This window comes from Panthera tigris, chromosome D2 (genome assembly GCF_018350195.1).
Source record: "Panthera tigris isolate Pti1 chromosome D2, P.tigris_Pti1_mat1.1, whole genome shotgun sequence".
NCBI lineage: Eukaryota > Metazoa > Chordata > Mammalia > Carnivora > Felidae > Panthera > Panthera tigris.
The window spans coordinates 8,443,961-8,464,504 of record NC_056670.1 but is presented as its reverse complement, the minus strand read 5'-3'; the positions used below and the strand labels follow the sequence as shown (position 1 = coordinate 8,464,504).

Genomic DNA, 20,544 nt, shown 5'->3' with positions numbered 1-20,544 from the left:
ACCAGTTTGAGAGACGACACACAGAAAGTAGCATGTAACACAGATGCGTGTGCCATTCTCACGCGTCAAGAGAAGTGTTTTCGCTCATTTTTGGTCCTTCTCCCATGACTTGCCTGCTTGTGTCCTTTGCCCCAGTGCCTTCTAATGTGACACTTGGGGGGCCAAGTTCAAAGCAAGAAGTGACCTGAGAGAAAGCTAAAAGGTATTTTAAAGCTAGAACATTCTGCATGTGCAGGTTCCTCTGGAGCCCTTGGCGACTGATCTCAATGCCCCTGTAAACTGCTCCCAGGGGCCGGTGGACGGGCGCTGGGGCTGGGTGCTGGGGCTGGGTGCTGATGTGGGGCTGTTAGGGAGAGTCCTTCCTTTGCTCGGCTTCCAGGATGAGAGGAACAGGGGCATCTTCTGATTTCTGTAGGTTAAAAACTGAATCAAGCACTTAACAAGTACTTGACTGACTAGTTTAATCAGACTCCGTTTGCGCCGAGAAGCTTGGAGAAGCTCAGAGGCCCCCCCATGTGGTTGCCTCCTGGTGGTGGCGTTGCCTGCATGGCTCTCAGATCGCCACTAGAGGGTGCGATGTGCGACCGCCTTTGGTTTTTCAGAGAAAGTCCTAGAAGATGGAAACTCCTGTTAAACTTCTTTGTATTTCTCCAGGTTTTATAGCATTTTCACGGATTCCCGAGCTGGCCAGAAAGATTAAAATGTTTCTTGCCCTGGCTCCTGTGACTTCAATCAAGTTCTCTACTAGCCCTCTAAATAAATTAGGAAGCTTTCCAGATTTTCTCTTCAAGGTACTTGAACTCTCCCCAACCCCCCTGGAGCCCCACCAACAACATTTCAGACCTGAAGAACTGGCCTTTAGAGGAGCATCCGTGCCTTCCTCCTCTGTGTTTCACTGTCAGTGGAACAGTGGCTCCTCTCCCCGCAGTGTTTCCTTCCCCCTTCACCCCTCCTTCCAGATCCTGGGGAGTCAGGGAAGGTGAATCACTAATTCTACCCGAGAACACCAACTTCTCATGTTCGGCATGTCAGTGCAGCTGTCCCCACACCACACAGAGGGAGCACAGGCGGTCCAGAGTTGCCCTGTACCCCACGCGGTAGCCTGTGCTTGGGCGTAGGCAGGAGACGGGACGCGGGAAGCGCGTCGCTCCCACACGCCTGACCGTGGCCACACCGAGGGCCACCGAAAGACACCGTTCCTGTGACATTTCATAATGTGGCCAGTAATATGGTTACAAGCCAGTGACCTCCCTGAGGCTCAACCCTAGAACTGTGTGACCCCCGCGGCCCTGGCTCTGTTCACAGAGGAAGCAGTTTTCATGAGGAGGAGTTGAGAGCCAGCTGAGGCCGGATGGCCCATTATGTGCGCTCTGTATGCGTTCCATGTGTGATACGTGTATACGCACACACGCAGTTCCACACAGGACGTATACTTAAAATGAGGTGTAACATATCAGCCATCTCAGAGACGTTCACAGGAGGTACAGACTGTATACCTCAGAATCCCGACCCACACCTCAGATGGATTCTCGGAACCAGTGACCAGACATGCAGACAAGACGTGGCCCCCTCTAAGCAATTTTAGCTCTAATGCCTTGGGTCATAGAAGCCTCCATTCTCACTATAGACAGTTCAGAGATTCCAAATAAAGTATCCCTCAGTTACCAAGGCCTCTCTTACTCCTTGCTCAGAATTAAAACAGTGCTCAGTGTGAGGTTTTCCTATACACCTTGTGTGTGAATTTAAATACGTACAAACGTCCTGAGAGAAATTTAGTGTTTTGTGTTAACGTAGATGGTGGCCCGCTATGTGTCTCGTTCTTCAGATGACACGTTTCACTCTTGGTGAGCTGCCCCGTTAATACATACAACTCCCTCTTGTTCTAAACTGCTGTGTAGTAAGTATTCTGTTATCAGGAGCTACTGTCTGGTAGACGTTTAAGGTTGTTGCTGATTTGCCATTGCTGCCTCCCTGTGTCCTTAAAAAAAAAATTTTTTTATGTTTATTTATTTTTGAGACAGAGACAGAGCATGAGCAGGGGAGGGGCAGAGAGAGAGGGAGACCCAGAATCCGAAGCAGGCTCCGGGCTCCCGGCTCCAAGCTGCGAGCACAGAGGCCGATGAAGGGCTCGAACCCACAAACCGCGAGTCTGTTTGGACCTGAGCCAAAGTCGGATGCTTAACTGACCGAGTCACCCAGGCACCCCTCCTTGTGTCCTTTTTCATAAAGAACTGAAATGGCCATCATAGGGATGTTTTGGATTTAATTTAACCCTTGGAGATTGTGATCTGGTAGCTTTGTAAGGATACCAACTCCCACTCCCCACCTTGGAGATGGTGTCCTTTAAATCTGGGGTGGGGCCAGGAGCACCCTGTGGGATTCTAAAGTAACTAAACAGACTGGTAGTTGAGAACCACTGTCCCAGACAGCGGTGTTTCCTAATATCCTGGGAGAATGACAAAGTGAAAAAATAAATGTCCATAAAGCCTTTGGATTAGCTGCCCTGGGAAATCAGTGCCGCTGCCATGAAAGTTTAGTACCCTCTCAGCCTGCAAAAATATAAATTCTAAAGTCATCAAGATTGATCTGGGCAGGCCTGTAAATGTGTAAGGTGAAGTTTTCTTTCTCCCTACGCGCCCTCCTGCTTTTACATGCTCTCGGTGAGCACTCAGCTCTGAAGGACAAGGTCAACTTCACATTCTTTGTCGGCCAAAAGGAAAGCTTGGCTTCTCATGCTACGAGTCGGTGATACATTGTCCTCTTGTTTTTAGTAGAGAACCTCAGAAGTATATGCATTTATCTATCTATCACATGTGACCATTATGTAGACTCAAAGCCAGGAGCCTTTTCCTTCCCTGCGACCTTGTCTGCACGTGATACTTCTTGATTCTCCCCAGCTAATCTTAATGGGCTTCGTCTGCAGAAGAGGAGCATTTGAGGAGACCCGGTATCTGTCCGTAGATATTGGTTGGCCATCTTGTGGTAGGCAGATTTGATAGAGGTCACAGGCTGTGTGTATGTGGACAGCATTTGCCTGAAGAAGTGCCGAGTATGGCCCATACAGTTTTATGACTTCAAATTAGTTGCAGCCTTTAAGCAGCATATGTAATGTTGGAATCTTGATCACTGGTTGTTTGGAGGGTGTGGGGAGGGGGCGGGAAGGGGGGGTGGGAAGGGAGTGAGAAGGGCGCCGTGCACCACAAAGCAGTCACACTCGTAGGCTGAGCGTAAGCTTTCCAGTTCATCATGGTTCTTAACGCTCCCTAAACATCCCTGTGGGCAGGGTGGCATTTAACACTTGCCACTTTAGGGCGTGCCTGGGCGGCTCAGTCGGTTCGACTCTTGGTTTCGGCTCAGGTCATGATCTCACGGTTGGTGAGTTCGAGCCCCGAGTCGGGCTCTGCGCTGACAGTGTGGAGCCTGCCTGGGATCCTCTCTCCCCACCCCCTTTCTCTGCCCCTCCCTCCCTTTTATTTTATTTTATTTTATTTTATTTTATTTTATTTTATTTTATTAATTTTACTTTATTTTATTTTATTTTTATTTTTATTTTATTTTTTTAAATTTATTTTATTTTATTTTATTTTTTTATTTTATTTTACTTTATTTTATTTTACTTTATTTTTTAATTTTTTAAAAATTTATTTAATTTTATTTTATTTCCCTCCCTCCCTTTAAAAAACCCCGAAAGCGTTTGCCACTTGTACACATTTGCATTTTCGTGCTGCCTATGTTAGTTTGCTCCTATATTAGTTTGCTCCTCCCGTGAGGAGGAGGCTGCCCCCTGCCTCGCCCTGGCTTCTGGGGGCTTGCCTGCCATTCCTGGGTTGAGAGGAGCATCCCTTCACCTCCGGCCTTCACCTCCACACGTGTGCGTTCTCCCTGTGTGTCTGTCTCTGCTCACGTTTCCCTATTTCTAGAAGGACCCCGGTCCTGCAGAGTGCCCACCCTGCCCACCACATCCTCACTTGATTGCCTCTGAGAAGACCCTGTCCCCAAATGAGGTCACCTGCTGAGATAACTGGGAATTAAGACCCACCCCCGAGGTCTTGGTAGGCATTTGAATTTTTTCACTCCTGCTTGTCCCTCCAGAGGGTAGGCATCAGCAAAAGCGTAAATTATCGGCGGACAAATTTGGGTTCAATATAAGGAAGGTTGTTTTTCTGTTTCCCATTGCACAGGTGTGTGAATATCCTTGAGGGTGTAGTGACAGCCCCGGAAACACGTGCGCACGGCTTTGGTGGCCATTGGTCAGGGCTTGTGTAGATCAGGAGTCGGCAAGTTTTCTCCAAAGGTCCGTATGGTAAATCTCATTGTCTTTGCGGATCATATGGTCTCTGTTGCAACTGCTGAACCCTGCCGTTGTAGTGTGAAAACAGCCAGAGAGACAGCATAGAAAAATGAGCATGCCCGTGTTCCAATAAAACTTTATTTATAAGCATAGGTAGTGCTGGTGGAAGGAATGAGGAGTTACCATTTAAGGGGGAGAGTTTCAGCTTGAGATGTTGTAACAGCTCTGCAGATGGATAATGGTGCTGGTTGCACAATAATGTGAGTGTACTAATGCCACTGAGCTGAATACTTAAAAATGGTTAAAATGGTAAGTTTTGTGTTATGTGTGATCTATCACAGTAAAAAAGTATTAGAAGAAAAAGACAACGGGCTGGAACCGGCTCACTGACAGTAGAGTTGGATTGGATGTATGTGCCCTACATAGACGCATTGTTGACCAGTCTTGGTTTAGACTCTTTTTTGGAAGTCACTACCAATCTTCCAGCCAGTAAACTCTTTGGGGATGGTCCTGGGGCGAGTGATCATTAATTGCCCCTTCTTGCTGTGAAAAGTCTGCTGTGAACTTACTTGGTTTTCTGCCCTTTTCTTCACTGGAGACTTAACAAATTTTTTTTAATTTAAATTCAGTTTAGTTAATGTACAGTGTAGTATTGGTTTCGGGAGTAGAACCCAGTGATTCATCTCTTACACAGGACGCCCAATGCTCATCCCAACAAGTGCCATCCTCAATGACCATCAGCCATTTAGCCCATCCCCCAGCCAACACCCCTCCAGCAGCTCTCAGTTTGTTCTGTGTTTAAGAGTCTCTTATGGTTTGCCTCCCTCTCTGTTTTTATCTTATTCTTCCTTCCCTTCCCCTATGTTCATCTGTTGTGTTTCTTAAATTCCACATATGAGTGAAGTCACATGATATCTTTCTCTGCCTGACAGTTTTGCTTAGCATAATACATTTTAGTTCCATCAGTGTTGTTGCAAATGGCAAGATTTCATTCTTTTTGATTGCTGAGTCGTATTCCATTGCACATATATTCCACATCTTTATCCATTCATCAGTTGGTGGACATCTGGGCTCTTTCCATACTTTGGCTATTGTTGATAGTGCTGCTATAAACATGGGGGTGCATGTGTCCCTTCGAATCAGCACTCTTGTATCCTTTGGATAAATTCCTAGTAGTGCTATTGCTGGGTCATAGAGTAGTTCTATTTTTAATTTTTTGAGGACCCTCCATACTGTTTGCCAGAGTGGCTGCACCAGCTTGCATTCCCACCAACAATGCAAAAGAGATCCTCTCTCTCCACATCCTCGCCGACATCTGTTGTTGCCTCAGTTGTTAATGTTTGACATTCTGACAGGTGTCCGGTGGTTTCTCATTATGGTTTTGATTTGCATTTCCCTGATGATGAGTGATGTTGAGCATTTTTCATGTGTCGGTTGGCCATCTGGATGTCTTCTTTGGAGAAGTGTCTATTTATGCCTTTTGCCCATTTCTTTACTGGATTTTTTGTTTTTTTGGGTGTTGAGTTTGATAAGTTCTTTATAGATTTTGGATAGTAACCCTTTATCCAATATGTCTTTTGCAAATATCTTCTCTTATTGCCTCAATTGCCCTTCCCTGGAGACTAAGTACACATCTGTAACATCCGCTTTTGCCTTAGTAAACACATCGTATAAATATCCTCGCATGAACGTCCACTGGTTCCCATTTCTTTTGAGTCGTATGTGGAGACACTGGGCATGTGTCTCTTCTTCTGACGCGGGTCATGGAATCTCATATTCCAGAATAAATGCTGAGATATTCTTGGTTTTCTTCTTTTTTTTTTTATAGCACTTATTTGGAGTCAGACAATTTCTTCCCCAAAATGAGGTTTTGAAGTGGCTGAGCACAGATGTTTGCAGTCGTGTCATTCTGAAGGAACTCTGTGGAAATGCCCTTTTTGTTCTATGTGGATTTAATGAGAGAAACTTAAATATGGTATGTATGTTCATAATAAAACTTGCTTTAACTTTTAGCTAGTTTATTTTATCTGTGAATATGCTTATTTGTGCTGAAGGATGTGAGAAAAGCAGGAATGACCTCATCCGAGTGCTAACGGGTCTGACACTGAAGAGGTTCAATGTGGGCAAGTGCCTGGAATGTTCTCTGCTGCTTTCCTCAGGCTAGCAGCTTCCCACAGGGTGCCCGTGAGGAACTACTGAGTGAGGACATCTGTCATAATTTATGTCCCAATATTTATATTTATTCTAGTCATCTATTTCTTTTAAAAAACTACTGCGTGTATATTTAAATTTGGAACAGCAATTTCCGTGTGTGTGTGTTTGTGTGTACGTACACATTTATTTACTTATTTTTATTTCGTAAAATGTAAACCCTTGGCCGGTAAAATGCTGGTGTTTCTATGTATAGTTTGTAATGTTGCATCATGTGAAAACGGATTTTGAGATTCTCGAATGAAGGCTCTACTTTCTCGTTTCTGATATAGAAACAAGGTCTGATTATTATATGAAATTTTGGAAATTCAGAAAAGCTTGTAGCAGAAAATAAAAATGCCTAGTAACCTCAACCCATGCAGCCCTACGACTGCCATGTTGCTCTGTTTCCTCCATATGTATTCTGTGTGTGTGTGGCTGTGCAGTTTTTCTAGAACATATCTGTAGTTAGAGAATTTTTTTTCTTGTTCTTAATCTCCTATATATGAGATTATGGCTTTGAAGTGCAGAATTGATTTATTATCAATGCTTCCTTAACGCTGTACCCATCATTTATGTCAATTTATCTCTTTTGCAGTCTAGAGTGTCGGTGTATATAACACACTCTCCTGCTGGAACTTCTGTGCAAAACATATTACACTGGAGGCAGGTAGGCATTCTGGAGGGGCTGCTGGGGTTTGTATAAAATCAACGTCAGAGGGACCTGTGCCTTCCATGAAGGACTTGTCTGCGAGCCCTTCCCTTCTTGTCGCAGACCAGGCCGGTCGCTTACAAATCAGAGCTGGTTTCCTTCCCCTGAGTCCTGGGTTCCTGTCATTGTGTCATTGTACCCTGTGTGCGTTCACCAAACAGGCTATTGGGCTTGACTTTTTTCTCTCCCCTCCTGCCCCACCCCATCAGTTTCTCACCAAGTCCTAGATTTATTTTATTTCTGTGATGCTTCATCAAGCCAGATTTTTGAGCAGCTTTGAGATGGAAGCTAATGTCAGCATTAACCCGTGAGCACAGTAGGACTGAAGATACCAGTGCATAAACCAGAGCAAACCAGTCAGGGGAGTAAATGGGAGCCACTCACTTTTAAAATGCAGCTTTCATTGTTTTAGCACATACCACAAAAGTAATGCATGCCCATTCTAGAAAATTTAGAGATTATGTACTATAGGAAAAGGATAATAAAAATTGTCTTAGGGATAAAAAACAAAACTCTGCAATTGTCCGCAGAGATAGAAGATGTGTACCAGGAGATAGGAAATGTCTTTGCAGCCTACTGTATACCTCTTACTGCAGATCATTCCAGAAGGAAGTGGTTAAGGATGCAGATAGAAATATAGTTGCAAAAATAGATTAATTAAATTAATCAGGTGACTTTATTTTCGTCTACTTACTCTTTTAATAACTTGTTCCCCCCCCCGCCCCCCCCCCCCCCCCCTGCCTAACAATATATCAGGGGCTTATATCTACCTCAGGACATATTTCTGTAGAAATTTCCTTCCTAATTTCTTTTTGAACATGAAATAACTCACCATTTAAGCTCCAAACCAAGATGCTGTGGTCTTGGATAGCAGTTGCCAGGCACTGGGCAGTCACTGCCTGCAGCAGAATCACATGAGCTGCCTTTAACATTCCACCTTTTAATAAAATATTGTTTTAAAAAATGAGGGGAGTTGGATTCATAGTAGAGCTGTTGGATTGGCTATAATCTGGCTTCTAAAATATTTTTTTTAAAATGTTTTATGTATTTATTTTTGAGAGAGAGAGAGAGAGGCAGGCAGAGGCAGAGCACAAGCGGGGGAGGGACAGAGAGAGAGGGAGACACAGAACCTGAAGCAGGCTCCAGGCTCCAAGCTGTCCGCACAGAGCCTGACACGGGGCTCAAACTCACAAACTACGAGATCATGACCTGAGCTGAAGTCGGACGCTTAACCGACTGAGCCACCCAGGCACTCCTCCATTACCTAAAATTTTAAATTACTATTTTTTGCCTTTTCTTTTCCATAGTAAAACATCCTGGGACAGATGTTCTTGAATTAGAAGTGTATCCTTATACCCGAGGCACATTACTTTCTTAGGATACAGTCGTGGGAGTAGACTTCATGGTCAGAGAGATTGGCATAACTTGAAGACTTGCAATACATATTGTACTTTAGCGAGATTGAAACTGTACGTTTTCATTACCATTCAAGACCTAAGAATAACCTTCTGTCACTTAAAAAACCATCCATCCTAATACTTTAACCTTCTCCTCTGCCTCATTATCCATATACCATTATCACAGGAGTGTAACCACAGTGCATGTTCCATTTCATTTTCTGCCTGCTTCCCACTTAATAGTAGTTATGAACAGTTTTCTCTTTCTGTTGTATTATGTTTATTTGTGACGGGGCCACGCTGTTGTACATATGGATGAGCATAATGTATTTAACCAGATCCCTATCACTGGGCTTCAGCTGATTTCCGGGTTGTTAGTGCGGTGTCCTTCACGTCGTCCTCCTGCTGAAATGCCCTTTCCAGTGCGTGGCGTGAAGTCCTATGCCTCTTGAGCACAAAAGTCAACTTTGGAGTTCAGTCTGAGTTCCAGGCAGATTTTTCCTTTGTACCCCATACCGTCTCCTGTTGCTTTATACAAATGTTAAAAGACACATGTGAGAGAGTGAGAAACTGATGTCTGTCTACAGTGGTGGATTTTCACTGATAATTTGAGCTGAGAACAGGTGCCCTGATGGGTGCGGTGAGTCCAAATTTTATTCCCCTTGTTAAATTTGCTTCAGGTACCGGTGTCTGTCCTTTGCAAGGGCAAAGGCAGACGCTGAACATTTCTCCTGTAGAAGCAGCATTTTATGGCATTGCTAAGAACTGAAGCTTCGCACAAATTGAAAGCAGTCGAGATGAAGCAAGTCTAGGTTTTTGCTCTTTACTGGGCACCACCGACTGGCCCGAGCTGAACAGTTTCCGATTCATTCAGCTGGTCAATTTTGGATTTGATTCTTGGCAGTGTTTAATCTGGGGGATATAGAGGAGGTACGGATTGGTGTCATTTCAAAATTTTTGAAAAAGTGACTTTTTAAATGTTTTAATGTCACTATTCTAAATATGCATCCATTACAGTTTCACATACGGTATTATTCCATGGCTGTAGGTAGAATTGTGCTGGCGTGTGGTACGATTTGGTGATTATACTGGCTATACTCAAGAGTAAGTGTAAAATAAAATCATTAAAGTATTGAGAAAACAATAAAAACAAGGGGCGCCCGGGTGGCTCAGTCGGTTAAGCATCCTATTCTTGATTTCAGCTCAGGTCATGATCTCAGGGTCGTGAGATTGAGCCCCGCGTCAGGCTCCGCACTGAGCATGGACCCTGCCTTGGATTCTGTCTCCCTCCCCCTGTCCTTCCCCCCTGCTCACGTGCTCTCTCTCTCTAAAATAAAAAATAAAATAAAATATTGAATAGTTGAGTGGAGTGGATAGCTAGAAAACATGGGGATTATAAATAAATATATTAACTCATAGATTAATATAAGGATAATACAGGGGCACCTGGGTGGCTCAGTTGATTGGGCAACTGACTTCAGCTCTGGTCACGATCTCACGGCTCTTGAGTTTGAGCCCCGTGTGGGGCTCTATTCTCATAGCTCAGAGCCTGGAGCCTGCTTCAGATTCTGTGTCTCCCTCTCTCCCTGCCCCTCCTCTGCTCATGCTCTGTCTCTCTGTCTCTCTCTAAAATAAACATTAAATTTTTTTAAAATATAAGTATAATATAGCGTTTATATTATCCCACAGAGGTATGTTCATACATAATCAATATTTTTACATACTAATCTGAATATATTATTCCACATCCATATGAATCCACCTATTAGCATTAATCCATATATTGTATGCAATACGTATTTCTTTCCCAAATAAGAGTGTTAACTCTTTGAAAAAGTTTAGGCTTCAAATCTCAGTAAAAAGCCATCACGAAGCTTATCTAACAAGTACAGTTGTCAGCTCAGTGTCCTTCGCGGCATGTGTGCGAAGCTGCTTTTTTGGGTCGGACGGTAGCTCTATTCCGATCAGAATAACGTAACTTTGTCACTTAGATTATCAGAGTACAGATGACACACAGTGTTGCACTGGTTTCAGGTGCACGACACAGTGATTTGACAAGTCACGTTGTGCTGTGCTTTCTGCCCACGTGGCCTCCATCAGTCACCACACAACTCCGTTACACTGCGAATGCCATTTTGTTTTTTCAAATTTTTTTGTGTGTTTATTTTTGAGAGAGAGACAGAGTGCAAATGGGGGAGGGGCAGAGAGAGAGAGGGAGACACAGAATCCGAAGCGGGCTCCAGGCTCCGAGCTGTCAGCCCAGAGCCCGACGTGGGGCTCGAACTTATGAACTGCGAGATCGTGACCTGAGTTGAAGTTGGATGCTCAACTGACTGAAGCCACCCAGGCGCCCCTGATGCCATTTTGTTTGAAATCACAGTTTGGAAATCAAGAATAAAACTGCAGACGATGTAAAATGGACTTCCGAGGATGTAGTTAACTCCTGCAGCCTGGGAGCCTTTCTTGAACTTCTGTGTCACTCAACTTTTTTCCCCCTTTTATCTTCTTTTTTAGGTTGTTAAATACCATAAGTTTCAAGCCTTTGACTGGGGAAGCCACGCCAAGAATTATTTCCATTACAATCAGGTAAAGGCTTCAAAAGTCTTTAGAATTAATGAACTGGGCTCTGAAAGCTCACCGGGGAAGCCACCTGAGTCACAGGGCTCTGGTGGGCTCGGTGCTCCCTGGCGCTGTCCCCATCACCGTCACACATCAGTCACAGTGGCCAGGAACACAGACTTCAGAGTCAGACTAGCCTCGGCCTGTCACCTGGTCGCTGGCGGGCCTCAGCCACATTACATGGCCAAGATACACAAAGAAACGGACTGTGGTTTGAGTGCTACATGCTCTGCAGCCTGAGGCACTTTGCCCATGCTTGTCTTGTTTCGTTGTTTCCTACGACATCCGTGTGACGGGTGTGCTGGTTGTTATTATGGAAGGCGAGGAAACGGGCCTACGGAGGCCCCGTGGCACGTGTTACATGCGTGGGGGTACGACCCCAAAGCCAGTGCCCCACCACCTGGCTCCCGCGCTTTTCACGTCCACTCCCCGGGAGCTCAGCGCCTTCGCGAGGGAACTTAACACTTGTTAGGGTACCCGGCGCGCGGTAACAGCCCGACCGCCGGCAGGTACCATAGTTAGGATTCTGTCACTGCGGCTCAGGTTTCTTCTCATTGTGGTCACGGTAACTTGAGCAAACGGAGACCGCTTTTCACCACGTGATCCTCGCTGGTAAATCTCACCAGGATTTAAGGAGGATCACGTCGACTGTGTGTGTTTTGTGAATTGAAACGACGCCTCCGGTTGCTTTTATCCTAGACTTACCCTCCCCTTTACAACGTGAGAGACATGCTTGTGCCCACCGCCGTCTGGAGCGGGGGTCACGACTCGCTGGCGGACGTCAACGACGTCAGCATATTGTTGTCCCAGATCACCAACTTGGTGTACAACAAGCTCATCCCCGATTGGGAGCATCTGGACTTCATCTGGGGCTTGGACGCCCCCTGGCAGCTGTATGACGACTTGGTGAAGCTGATGTTGAAACACCTGTGAGCCGCGCCGGCCAAGTTCACCATCACGCCGGGGATCGGACAGGTTAAAACGCGTTTGCTTAATTTCTCTAAAATAGTTGTCTGTCTTTCCCAGGATTTTTATATTTTTGTGTGCAATCAGATTATGCCATTGAAGGTGTTCGGGTCCAATCGTGTCTTATTTTCCCTTTTTTTTTTTTTTTTTTTTGGTTTTTTTTGGTTTTTTTGTTCAGTCATGGTGTATTTGAGGCTAGTGCCTCTAACCTACCTTAGCCTTCTTAAGTTTTTTTCAAAATCCCACTGATTCATGAAAGATCCTAACCGTTGTGTAGAGCCTTACAATTTGAAACATACAAATACTGCTTTTTTTGCCTTCACACAGGACACACCGTGGGTGTGTCGGAGTTTTGAAGCCGGGTGGTTTGTTGGCAGATAACCTGACGCTGATTTGAAAAAGCTCAGTGTGTGAAGTATCTGGTTCTCGTCTCTTTGCCTTAAAGGGCTCTTCAGTCCGGTGGCTTTGTGGTCATTAGGGAGCCGAATGCCATATTCTTATGTCCTCATGCAGCAGGTGCAAAGTCAAATCCCGCGATGACCCTGTGGTGCCAGGTGTGAAGATTCTATGGTGAATGTTATCGAATCTGAAAATGTTTAAATTGCTCAGACCAAGCAGCATTGTTTGCCGGAGTCTACAGACAATAGATGGCACTCATTAAAAAAAGACTGACTCCTGTATTTTAAATAGCTTGAAGACTCATACCTGTAACCAAATGTCTTCCCGAGTTCGTAATTGTGTGGCAGGCGATCCCTCCACTCGTTTAAGAACAAGAGTGCTGTGTAGAGGCAATACCGCTCTCTTCCGTGAAATTACTGTATTCTCTTGGCCAGCTGTCGCATCAGCGCCGATGACCAGACACAGGAGCCCAGAGGCTGCCCGGGGGGGGGGGGGGGGGGGGAGAGCATCCTAACTCATTTTCCCACAAGAGAAACAGGAGTGTGAATGTTTTGAGATCAGAGCTCAGGGAGTCTCTGTTTTCTAGTTTTCTGTGCGTCCATAGTTTTAATTCTAATTTGCGTGCCTGGTTCAGGACACCCGTATTCACCCGCTTTCCGCATTGCGCCGTTCCCTTGCAATACTGACAGATGGATGGAATGACAGTTGACGTGTTCTTCTGACACAGCTTCTTCAGCTGCAGTAATAAAGGATATTTGGTGTTCACTGATAGATGCAGACAGCATCCTACTACTTTGTAACACTTAAAAAGCCTTGAACTTTTCAATAAAACTGAGTAGCCTCGTAGGCCTGAGGGATTGTGTGTGTATATGTGTGTCTTCTCCTTTACTTAATGGCCATCCTGTACTTCCCTTTCTCTTCTGGAGGGACTGACGCTTTTCTTCCTCATCTTCTCCCCTCCTCCTTACTCTGAGTAAGCTTCACTGACCCTGCCCTTCAACCTTTGATCCCTCACCGTGGTGAGGAGGGAGCGGTCTCAAACCTAAGGGAGGGTGGGGCATAGTTTGGAAACGCTGGCTGTCAACCTGATCTCACAGGGTTCACTGAGTGAAACTGAGTGGAAACTAAGGAGAGACCTGGGCGCCGGCTGCAGTGGGACCAGGGGTTCGAGGGGTTCAAGGACTGTCCATCCAGCACCCTCCTCGAGCAAATGAAGCAGCTGAAGCCGGCAGAGACGAGTCATGCTATAGGGTCCCTAAAACATAGATTTGTCGGGGGTGGGGGGGTCCTAAGGCGAGTTCTCCCACTACTCTGTGAGCTTGAGGGCAGATCTGTCTTACTTGTTTCTAAGTATCCAGAATCGAACACAAACCCTGGAATATGGTGAGTCAATAAATCCACGTGGATTTATTGTGTGAAAAACGATACTTTGCCAGTCAGTCAAATGAATTTAGATGCACAAGTAACGTCTGAGAGGGTCAAAGGACTGGAGTGGAATCTGTGTTTTCCCATGGCACCCACAGAAAAGAGTCAGATTTGGGGCACCAGACGTCCAACTTCGGCTCAGGCTGTGATCTCATGGTTCGTGCGTTCAAGCCCCGTGCCTGCTTGGGATTCTCTCTTTCTGCCCCTCCCCCATGCTAGCTCACGCGCGCGCTCTCTCTCTCTCTCTCTCTCAAAATAAGTGCACTTTAAAACAGAAAAGAAAAGAGATTGTACTGGGTGCAAAGGCTATACATGCACAGGAGGATACCACTCTGCTGGCTGGCTGGCTTTATGTCCCCCCCCTCCCCCCCCCCCCCCACTAAACCCCTTCTCTGTCCTTTGACCAAGGCAAACTGGTGTGGCCAACCAAGATTCTTGGGTAGGGCTGGAAAGAAAGGGACAGTGAATAAGTGTTTTGTTTGTTGTTTTCCAGTGGGAGAGAGCTTACTGGAGCAGGAATGGCTTCAGTGCCATAGGTGACCTGGCTCTGCCCTGGGGGTTCCAGTAGAGTCCCTTGAGATGAGCAAGGCTTTCACACACCAGGTGATACAGATGAGCGGGGGTGGGGGGGTGGGGGGGGGTTAGGGGGACGAGGTGGGGAAAGGGGGGTTGGTGCATTCCACAGAGTCCACCTCTTACTGGCATGTGTTTCTCTTCCCCTCTTTCCAGACTTTTCTCTGTGGGACTTTTCTTGGGTGTGTGGGACAGTCCAGAGGTGGAGATGTTGCCTAGCTGTTCCTGACACAGTCCTGTCACCTTGCACATTTGCCTTTGTTACTGGCCTCTTGTTCCTGACACTGGTGCCTAGGCCCTTTGTGTCCTTATAGCCCTGGCTGGATTAATGTTTCATCATTGTTTTATTCTACTGTTGCACGAAACAGTCTTGCTTTATCTTTGGCTGAGTGCAGTGCAAGGTACGAGCTTGTGTCTCAAGACGTCCTGTAACAAGTTGGTAGGAGTTCTGACTCTCCTTTTCAAGTCGGTTTGACAAATATATTCTTTTGAGAAGGACACAAGGATGTCCACAGATCTCTAGGACAAGAAGACTAGTTAATATTCTGCCAGCTTGGAACTCGACGATGCTGTGGTCACCCCGGGGAAAGCCACCACCAAATGAAGCTACAATGGAGAACAAAGTCATTTTTTTCATTCGCCACAAGAGGGCACTCTTGGCTTTGCTTCCAAACCTTTTCGTTCCATAAGCAGGCGTTCTCTCCTGTCTCTTCCCCTGGGAAAGGCAGAGAATTTTGATTCATGGGCCAGTTGGTAATTTGAGGACTGGTGAGATCAACCATATCTCGGGTCATTTCCATCCAGGATTATGATCAATTCTTGCCTAATTCATAATAACTGAAAAATGTTGTCAAAGAATAGCTGTGCCCCAATGCGACCTGAAGATAAAATTTTGCCCAATGGGTAAAAGAGTGGTCAGACTTCAGATGTGGAAGAGGAGGTGGGGAAGGCTTTAACCTAGACCTCACGTTTATGAAGGACCACAATTTAGACTATTGACATTATCTCCAAATAATGACGGTTATTTTGTGTTTGTATTACAGATGTTCATGTGTTAAATGTGAACATTTAAAATATACTGTATTTGTAACCTTTTTCATTTTGTTTTTAAGAGAGGGAGGGGCGCCTGGGTGGCGCAGTCGGTTAAGCTTCCGACTTCAGCCAGGTCACGATCTCACGGTCCGTGAGTTCGAGCCCCGCGTCGGGCTCTGGGCTGACGGCTCGGAGCCTGGAGCCTGTTTCCGATTCTGTGTCTCCCTCTCTCTCTGTCCCTCCCCCGTTCATGCTCTGTCTCTCTCTGTCCCAAAAATAAAATAAACGTTGAAAAAAAAAAAATTTAAAAAAAAAAAAAAAAAAAAAAAGAGAGGGAGATATTTTCAAACTGTGACCTCCCTGAAAGGCAACATTAGGTGACAATAATTATTATAATTATTCTGATTTATTGATTTATGATTTTGAGAGTGACAAAGACAGCATGAATGGGGCAGGGGCAGAGAGAGAGGGAGAAAGAATCCCAAGCAGGCCCCACACTGTCAGCGCAGAGCCCGATGTGGGGCTTCGACTCATGAAACCACGAGATCATGACCTGAACTGAAACCAAGAGTCGGACGCTTAACCGATTGAGCCACCCAGGGGCCCCAATAATTATTCTGATTTTGAAAAAGCATGTCACTAATTCATTCAAGGATATTTATTGAGTATCATATCGTGCTAGGTACAGATTTCGAGTTCAACTCCAAACTAAGCAACTAACACTCTTTCTGCCAATTTGTTTTAGTAGCACTGAAAAATACTTTGCATTTGACATCATGCCTTCCAATTTTTAAAACCTTCTCACAGGGCTTAATTCTTTTTTTTAATGTTTACTTATTTATTTATTTAAAAAAATTTTTTAAACATTTATTTATTTTTGAGACAGAGAGAGACAGAGCATGAACGGGGGAGGGTCAGAGAGAGGGAAACACAGAATGTGAAACAGGCTCCAGGCTCTGAGCTGTCAGCACAGAGCCCGACGTGGGGCTCGAACTCACGGACCGCGAGATCATGACCTGAGCCGAAGTCGGCCGCTTAACCGACTGAGTCACCCAGGCGCCCCTCACAGGGCTTAATTCTTAACAACTTTTCATGGAGATGATTTTATATGCTTAACATATTTTATTTTTTAATATTTATTCATTTATGAGAGAGCGTGAGCAGAGGAGGGGCAGGCAGAGGGAGAAATAGAATTTGAAACAGGCTCCACACTCTGAGTTGTCAGCATAGAGCCTGACGTGGGGCTCGAACTCATGAGCTGTGAGATCATGACCTGAACTGAAGTCGGACGCTTAACTGACTGAGCCACCCAGGCACCCCTATGCTTTATGTATTTAAAGGGGTTGATGAGCATTCTGAAAATCTCAGTAGAAGCACACACTTATGTGGATGGATAAAAACAAAACATAAAGTGTTTAAAACTAAATATGCAGCAGCCTCGGTGTGAAATAGGGTGTCAGGGAGTCTCTTGGGGGATCTAACATCTCCCATATTCTTCAGCAGCATCGTCTACTGTTTTGGGGTGGGTAAGTAATGTTCTCTGCAGTTTTTGTAAACTTCGCTATAAATGCAGCCCCAACACCAAAGTCCTTCTGTAGGACGACCTTGAAACTGACTCACGGTTCTGCTCTCACTTTGACTAGGACTTTCTTTTTTTAAATTTTTTTATTAAAAATTTTTTTTCTAATGTTCATTCATTTTTGAAAGACAGAGACAGCATGAGTCGGGGAGGGGCAGAGAGAGAGGGAGACACAGAATTCGAAGCAGGCTCCAGGCTCTGAGCTGTCATCACAGAGCCCGACACGGGGCTCGAACCCACAAACCGTGAGATCATGACATAAAATGAAATCGGACGCTTAACCAACTGAGCCACCCAGGTGCCCCTGGCTGTGACTTTCTATTCAACTCTAACTAGTCCTGACTTTTCTGAGAAGAAGCCTTCATTTAAGAATTTTTTTAAATGTTTACTCATTTTTTGAGAGAGAAACAGCATGCATTGGGGAAGGGCAGAGAGAGAGGGAGACACAGAATCCAAAGCAGGCTCTAGGTTCCGAGGCATCCGCACAGAGCCCGATGTGGGGGCTCGAACCATGAACCATGAGATCATGACCTGAGTTGAAGTCAGATGCTTAACGGAATGAGCCACCCAGGTGCCCCAAGCCTTCATTTTTACAACGAGTAAATTACATTTTAATCTTTGGGATTACTCTACTCTCTATGAGTCTTACATGTTACGGCTGTTGTAACACAGTTCTTATCTCTGATATTCGGCAATATTTGGTTTGGTTAGCTAGAGCAAAGAACATCTTACCCTAATTTGGGAAAGAAAAAAATCATAAAGGTCACATAGAAAAAGATGATGTCATTGGTAATAAATTTTGCCAACTACATGTTGTATTTGTGGAGAGTGGGGGCAGTATCCAAAGTCTCTTGGTGCTGAATAACTTCGAGACTGTGATTAAATATGCACAGACTTGATTGTTGCAGTCTGGTGAAAGTGATCTGATCTCTGGGGTAGCTGGAGAAGAAAGGAATCCTATCCTCTAACGCTGTCAGAAAGATGTTGCCAACATAAAAATGATATACAGGAACTCAAAATCAACTGCAGAAGCGCAAGAAATAGTATGGCCAAAGTCCTAATACCGCCAGAAATCAGTTAAACCTCTCTCAGTACATAGGTTACCCTAAACCACACCAACCAGCGCTCTAGAAAAAAAAAAAAAATTCTATTTTTAAGCCTTGATTTAGAGCTTTAAAAACGAGCACTGAATCCACAAATACATCTTGAACACTATGTGTAAGGTACAATGCTTGGCATTGTGGGAAAAAATCCTAAAAGATAGAATCTGTGCCCTAAAAAGATCTATTCACCTAGCAAGCCGTTCAGTGTATTTTGTGCAAATGAAGTGTTCAAAGGCACGCATTTGCCAGTGTGAGAAATGATGCTGCTTTAGTCCAAACTAATTAGTGTTTGATTCTATTCGGGTCCAGTAAGTGATGCTGGTTTTGGTCGCCCATAATGTGCTAACTTTTTTCCAGCACCCTCCATATGACATTGAGTGAACAGTGATGAGATTTTAACTGACTCCTTTTCCTGAGATGGTTGCATTTGTATATGGGACAAAAACTTCTGTCCTGGGCAGCTGATGGGCCGGAAAGGCAGACAAGACAGTGGCTATTTTTCAAAGTGCTGTGAGCAAGAAGGGGAGAGTCTGGGCCAAGCAGGGGGAAGCCGCGGCCTCTGGGTCTTGCTGCACAGGGCTTTACGCAACCAGCCCTTGGAGACTATTCTAACAGGCTTAGTAATAGAGGACAGAAAAACCAAAGAAGGCAAAGAATGGGCTGGTTGGTCTTGGGGCTCAAAGGAGGCAGTCCTGACGGCAATCTAATAGCTAAATCCAATTTAAAATAGCTAAGTCCCAATCTGTCAATGCCACCCACTTCAAAAAAATCCACGAGAGCACCCAAAGCATCCAAGCATGATAGCCAAAATCACAGGCAGAGGACAGCATGTTCTGGATGGAAATTTGAAGGTTGACTTAATTTCTTTCGAAGGCAAATCTGAGTGATACTTTACCTCTGAACACAATTCGTTCATAAGTCTGAGAGAGTGAGCCCTGATGGTACCTTTGGAGCACTGAGGGGTCCAAGAGGGAAGGAGATCAAGCCCTTCCTCTCCCCAACCCACCCCCCCCAGGTGCTGCTTGAGCCATACAAAGTTCAAGGGCAGGCCACGTCTACCAGGAATGGGAAAGAAGGAAGTCCCTGGGTTGCCCTCAAGGTGAATTAGAAATAGCATTGGAGGAGGGGAAGTTTGAAGAGAAGCCTGGATAGAACCCACAGGTTGTTAATGTGCAAGGAACTCCCCAGCAGGGGGCCGGGGGCCTGCAAGGTACCCATCTCTGATACCATCTAGCTCTCCAAGCAATTAGAAAATCTGCCTCTTTCGTTGTGCACTGGCGATCATGAAGCTCAGAGCTGTTTCTGAACCTTTGTCTCATCAACACACAAGCAGAATATCATAATATTCTTGTGGCACATAGAAGTTTTAAAGAAAAAAGGCTGCAGGGCCCCTGGGTGGCTCAGTGGGTTGAGTGGCACACTCCTGATTGCGGCTCAGGTCATGATCTCATGGTTCCTGAGTTCGAGTCCCATGTCCGGCTCTGCTCACTGTGTGGAGCCTGCTTCGGATCTCTTCTCTCCTTCTTTCTGGCCCTTCCCCACTAGCGCTGTCTCTCAAAAATAAGTAAACGTTAAAAGAAAATAAAAGCTGCATTTTCTCTCCTTTCTGGCCCTTCCCCACTAGCGCTCTCTCTCAAAAATAAGTAAACGTTAAAAAAAATAAAAGCTGCACGCAGTATGGCTGGATGCCGCAGAGAATGGGCCGTCTAGGGAATATGTGTTCCGTCTGTGACAGTGCAGGGACATACACCACTTCGGAGGTTGTGGATTATGAATTAGCTCATTATAGGGTGTGTGCATAATATCCAATACGTGATTAGATATTAACATATATATTACGAATTGGCTTATTCTGTGTCATATGTATGTATGCACACATCCTACATATTGCTGTATTTCTAGGTCGGTATATTTATCTGTGTTTCTGTTGTGCTGATTCCTCCTAATATATGGCTTTCTGTCTCTCATTTCTCTTTATGTGGTTTTTTGTGAATTTAATTGTAAACTTCCTCACTTTCTCTTCAGGTGAAGTGTGGCGTACAAATTTAAAATATCAAGTGTCTTACTTTGTTCGCGGTGTGGCGGGCACTCTTGCTTTTGCTTCTGTAAGGCTGGGATGGTTGTAGCATGATTCTTCCTGGCGGCATGGGGAGCCCAGCCCTTCTAAGGACTGGATGAAGTCACTTCAAGTGAAACACTTAGCTAATGTCTGGCAGACATTATATTATGGTTGTTTTCCCATTTTAATGCTTCAAATA

At 45.1% G+C, this 20,544-nt stretch overlaps 1 protein-coding gene across 5 annotated transcripts in view; it reads left to right on the top strand.

Annotated features, from left to right (window-relative positions):
• The window catches only part of LIPA (lipase A, lysosomal acid type), a 50,799-nt gene that overhangs the window by 28,207 nt on the left and 2,048 nt on the right, over positions 1–20,544 (top strand). For 3 of the 5 annotated variants that reach the window (XM_042959891.1, XM_042959890.1, XM_042959892.1), the window contains exons 6-10: positions 655–791; positions 6,120–6,266; positions 7,080–7,151; positions 11,105–11,176; positions 11,909–13,427. In XM_042959891.1, the coding sequence (XP_042815825.1) occupies positions 655–791; positions 6,120–6,266; positions 7,080–7,151; positions 11,105–11,176; positions 11,909–12,142 (662 nt within the window). In that variant the 3' untranslated portion in view covers positions 12,143–13,427. Of the gene's footprint in view, positions 1–654; positions 792–6,119; positions 6,267–7,079; positions 7,152–11,104; positions 11,177–11,908; positions 13,428–20,544 lie in introns of those variants that run through there. The other 2 variants (XM_042959893.1, XM_042959894.1) reach the window with 2 other exon arrangements.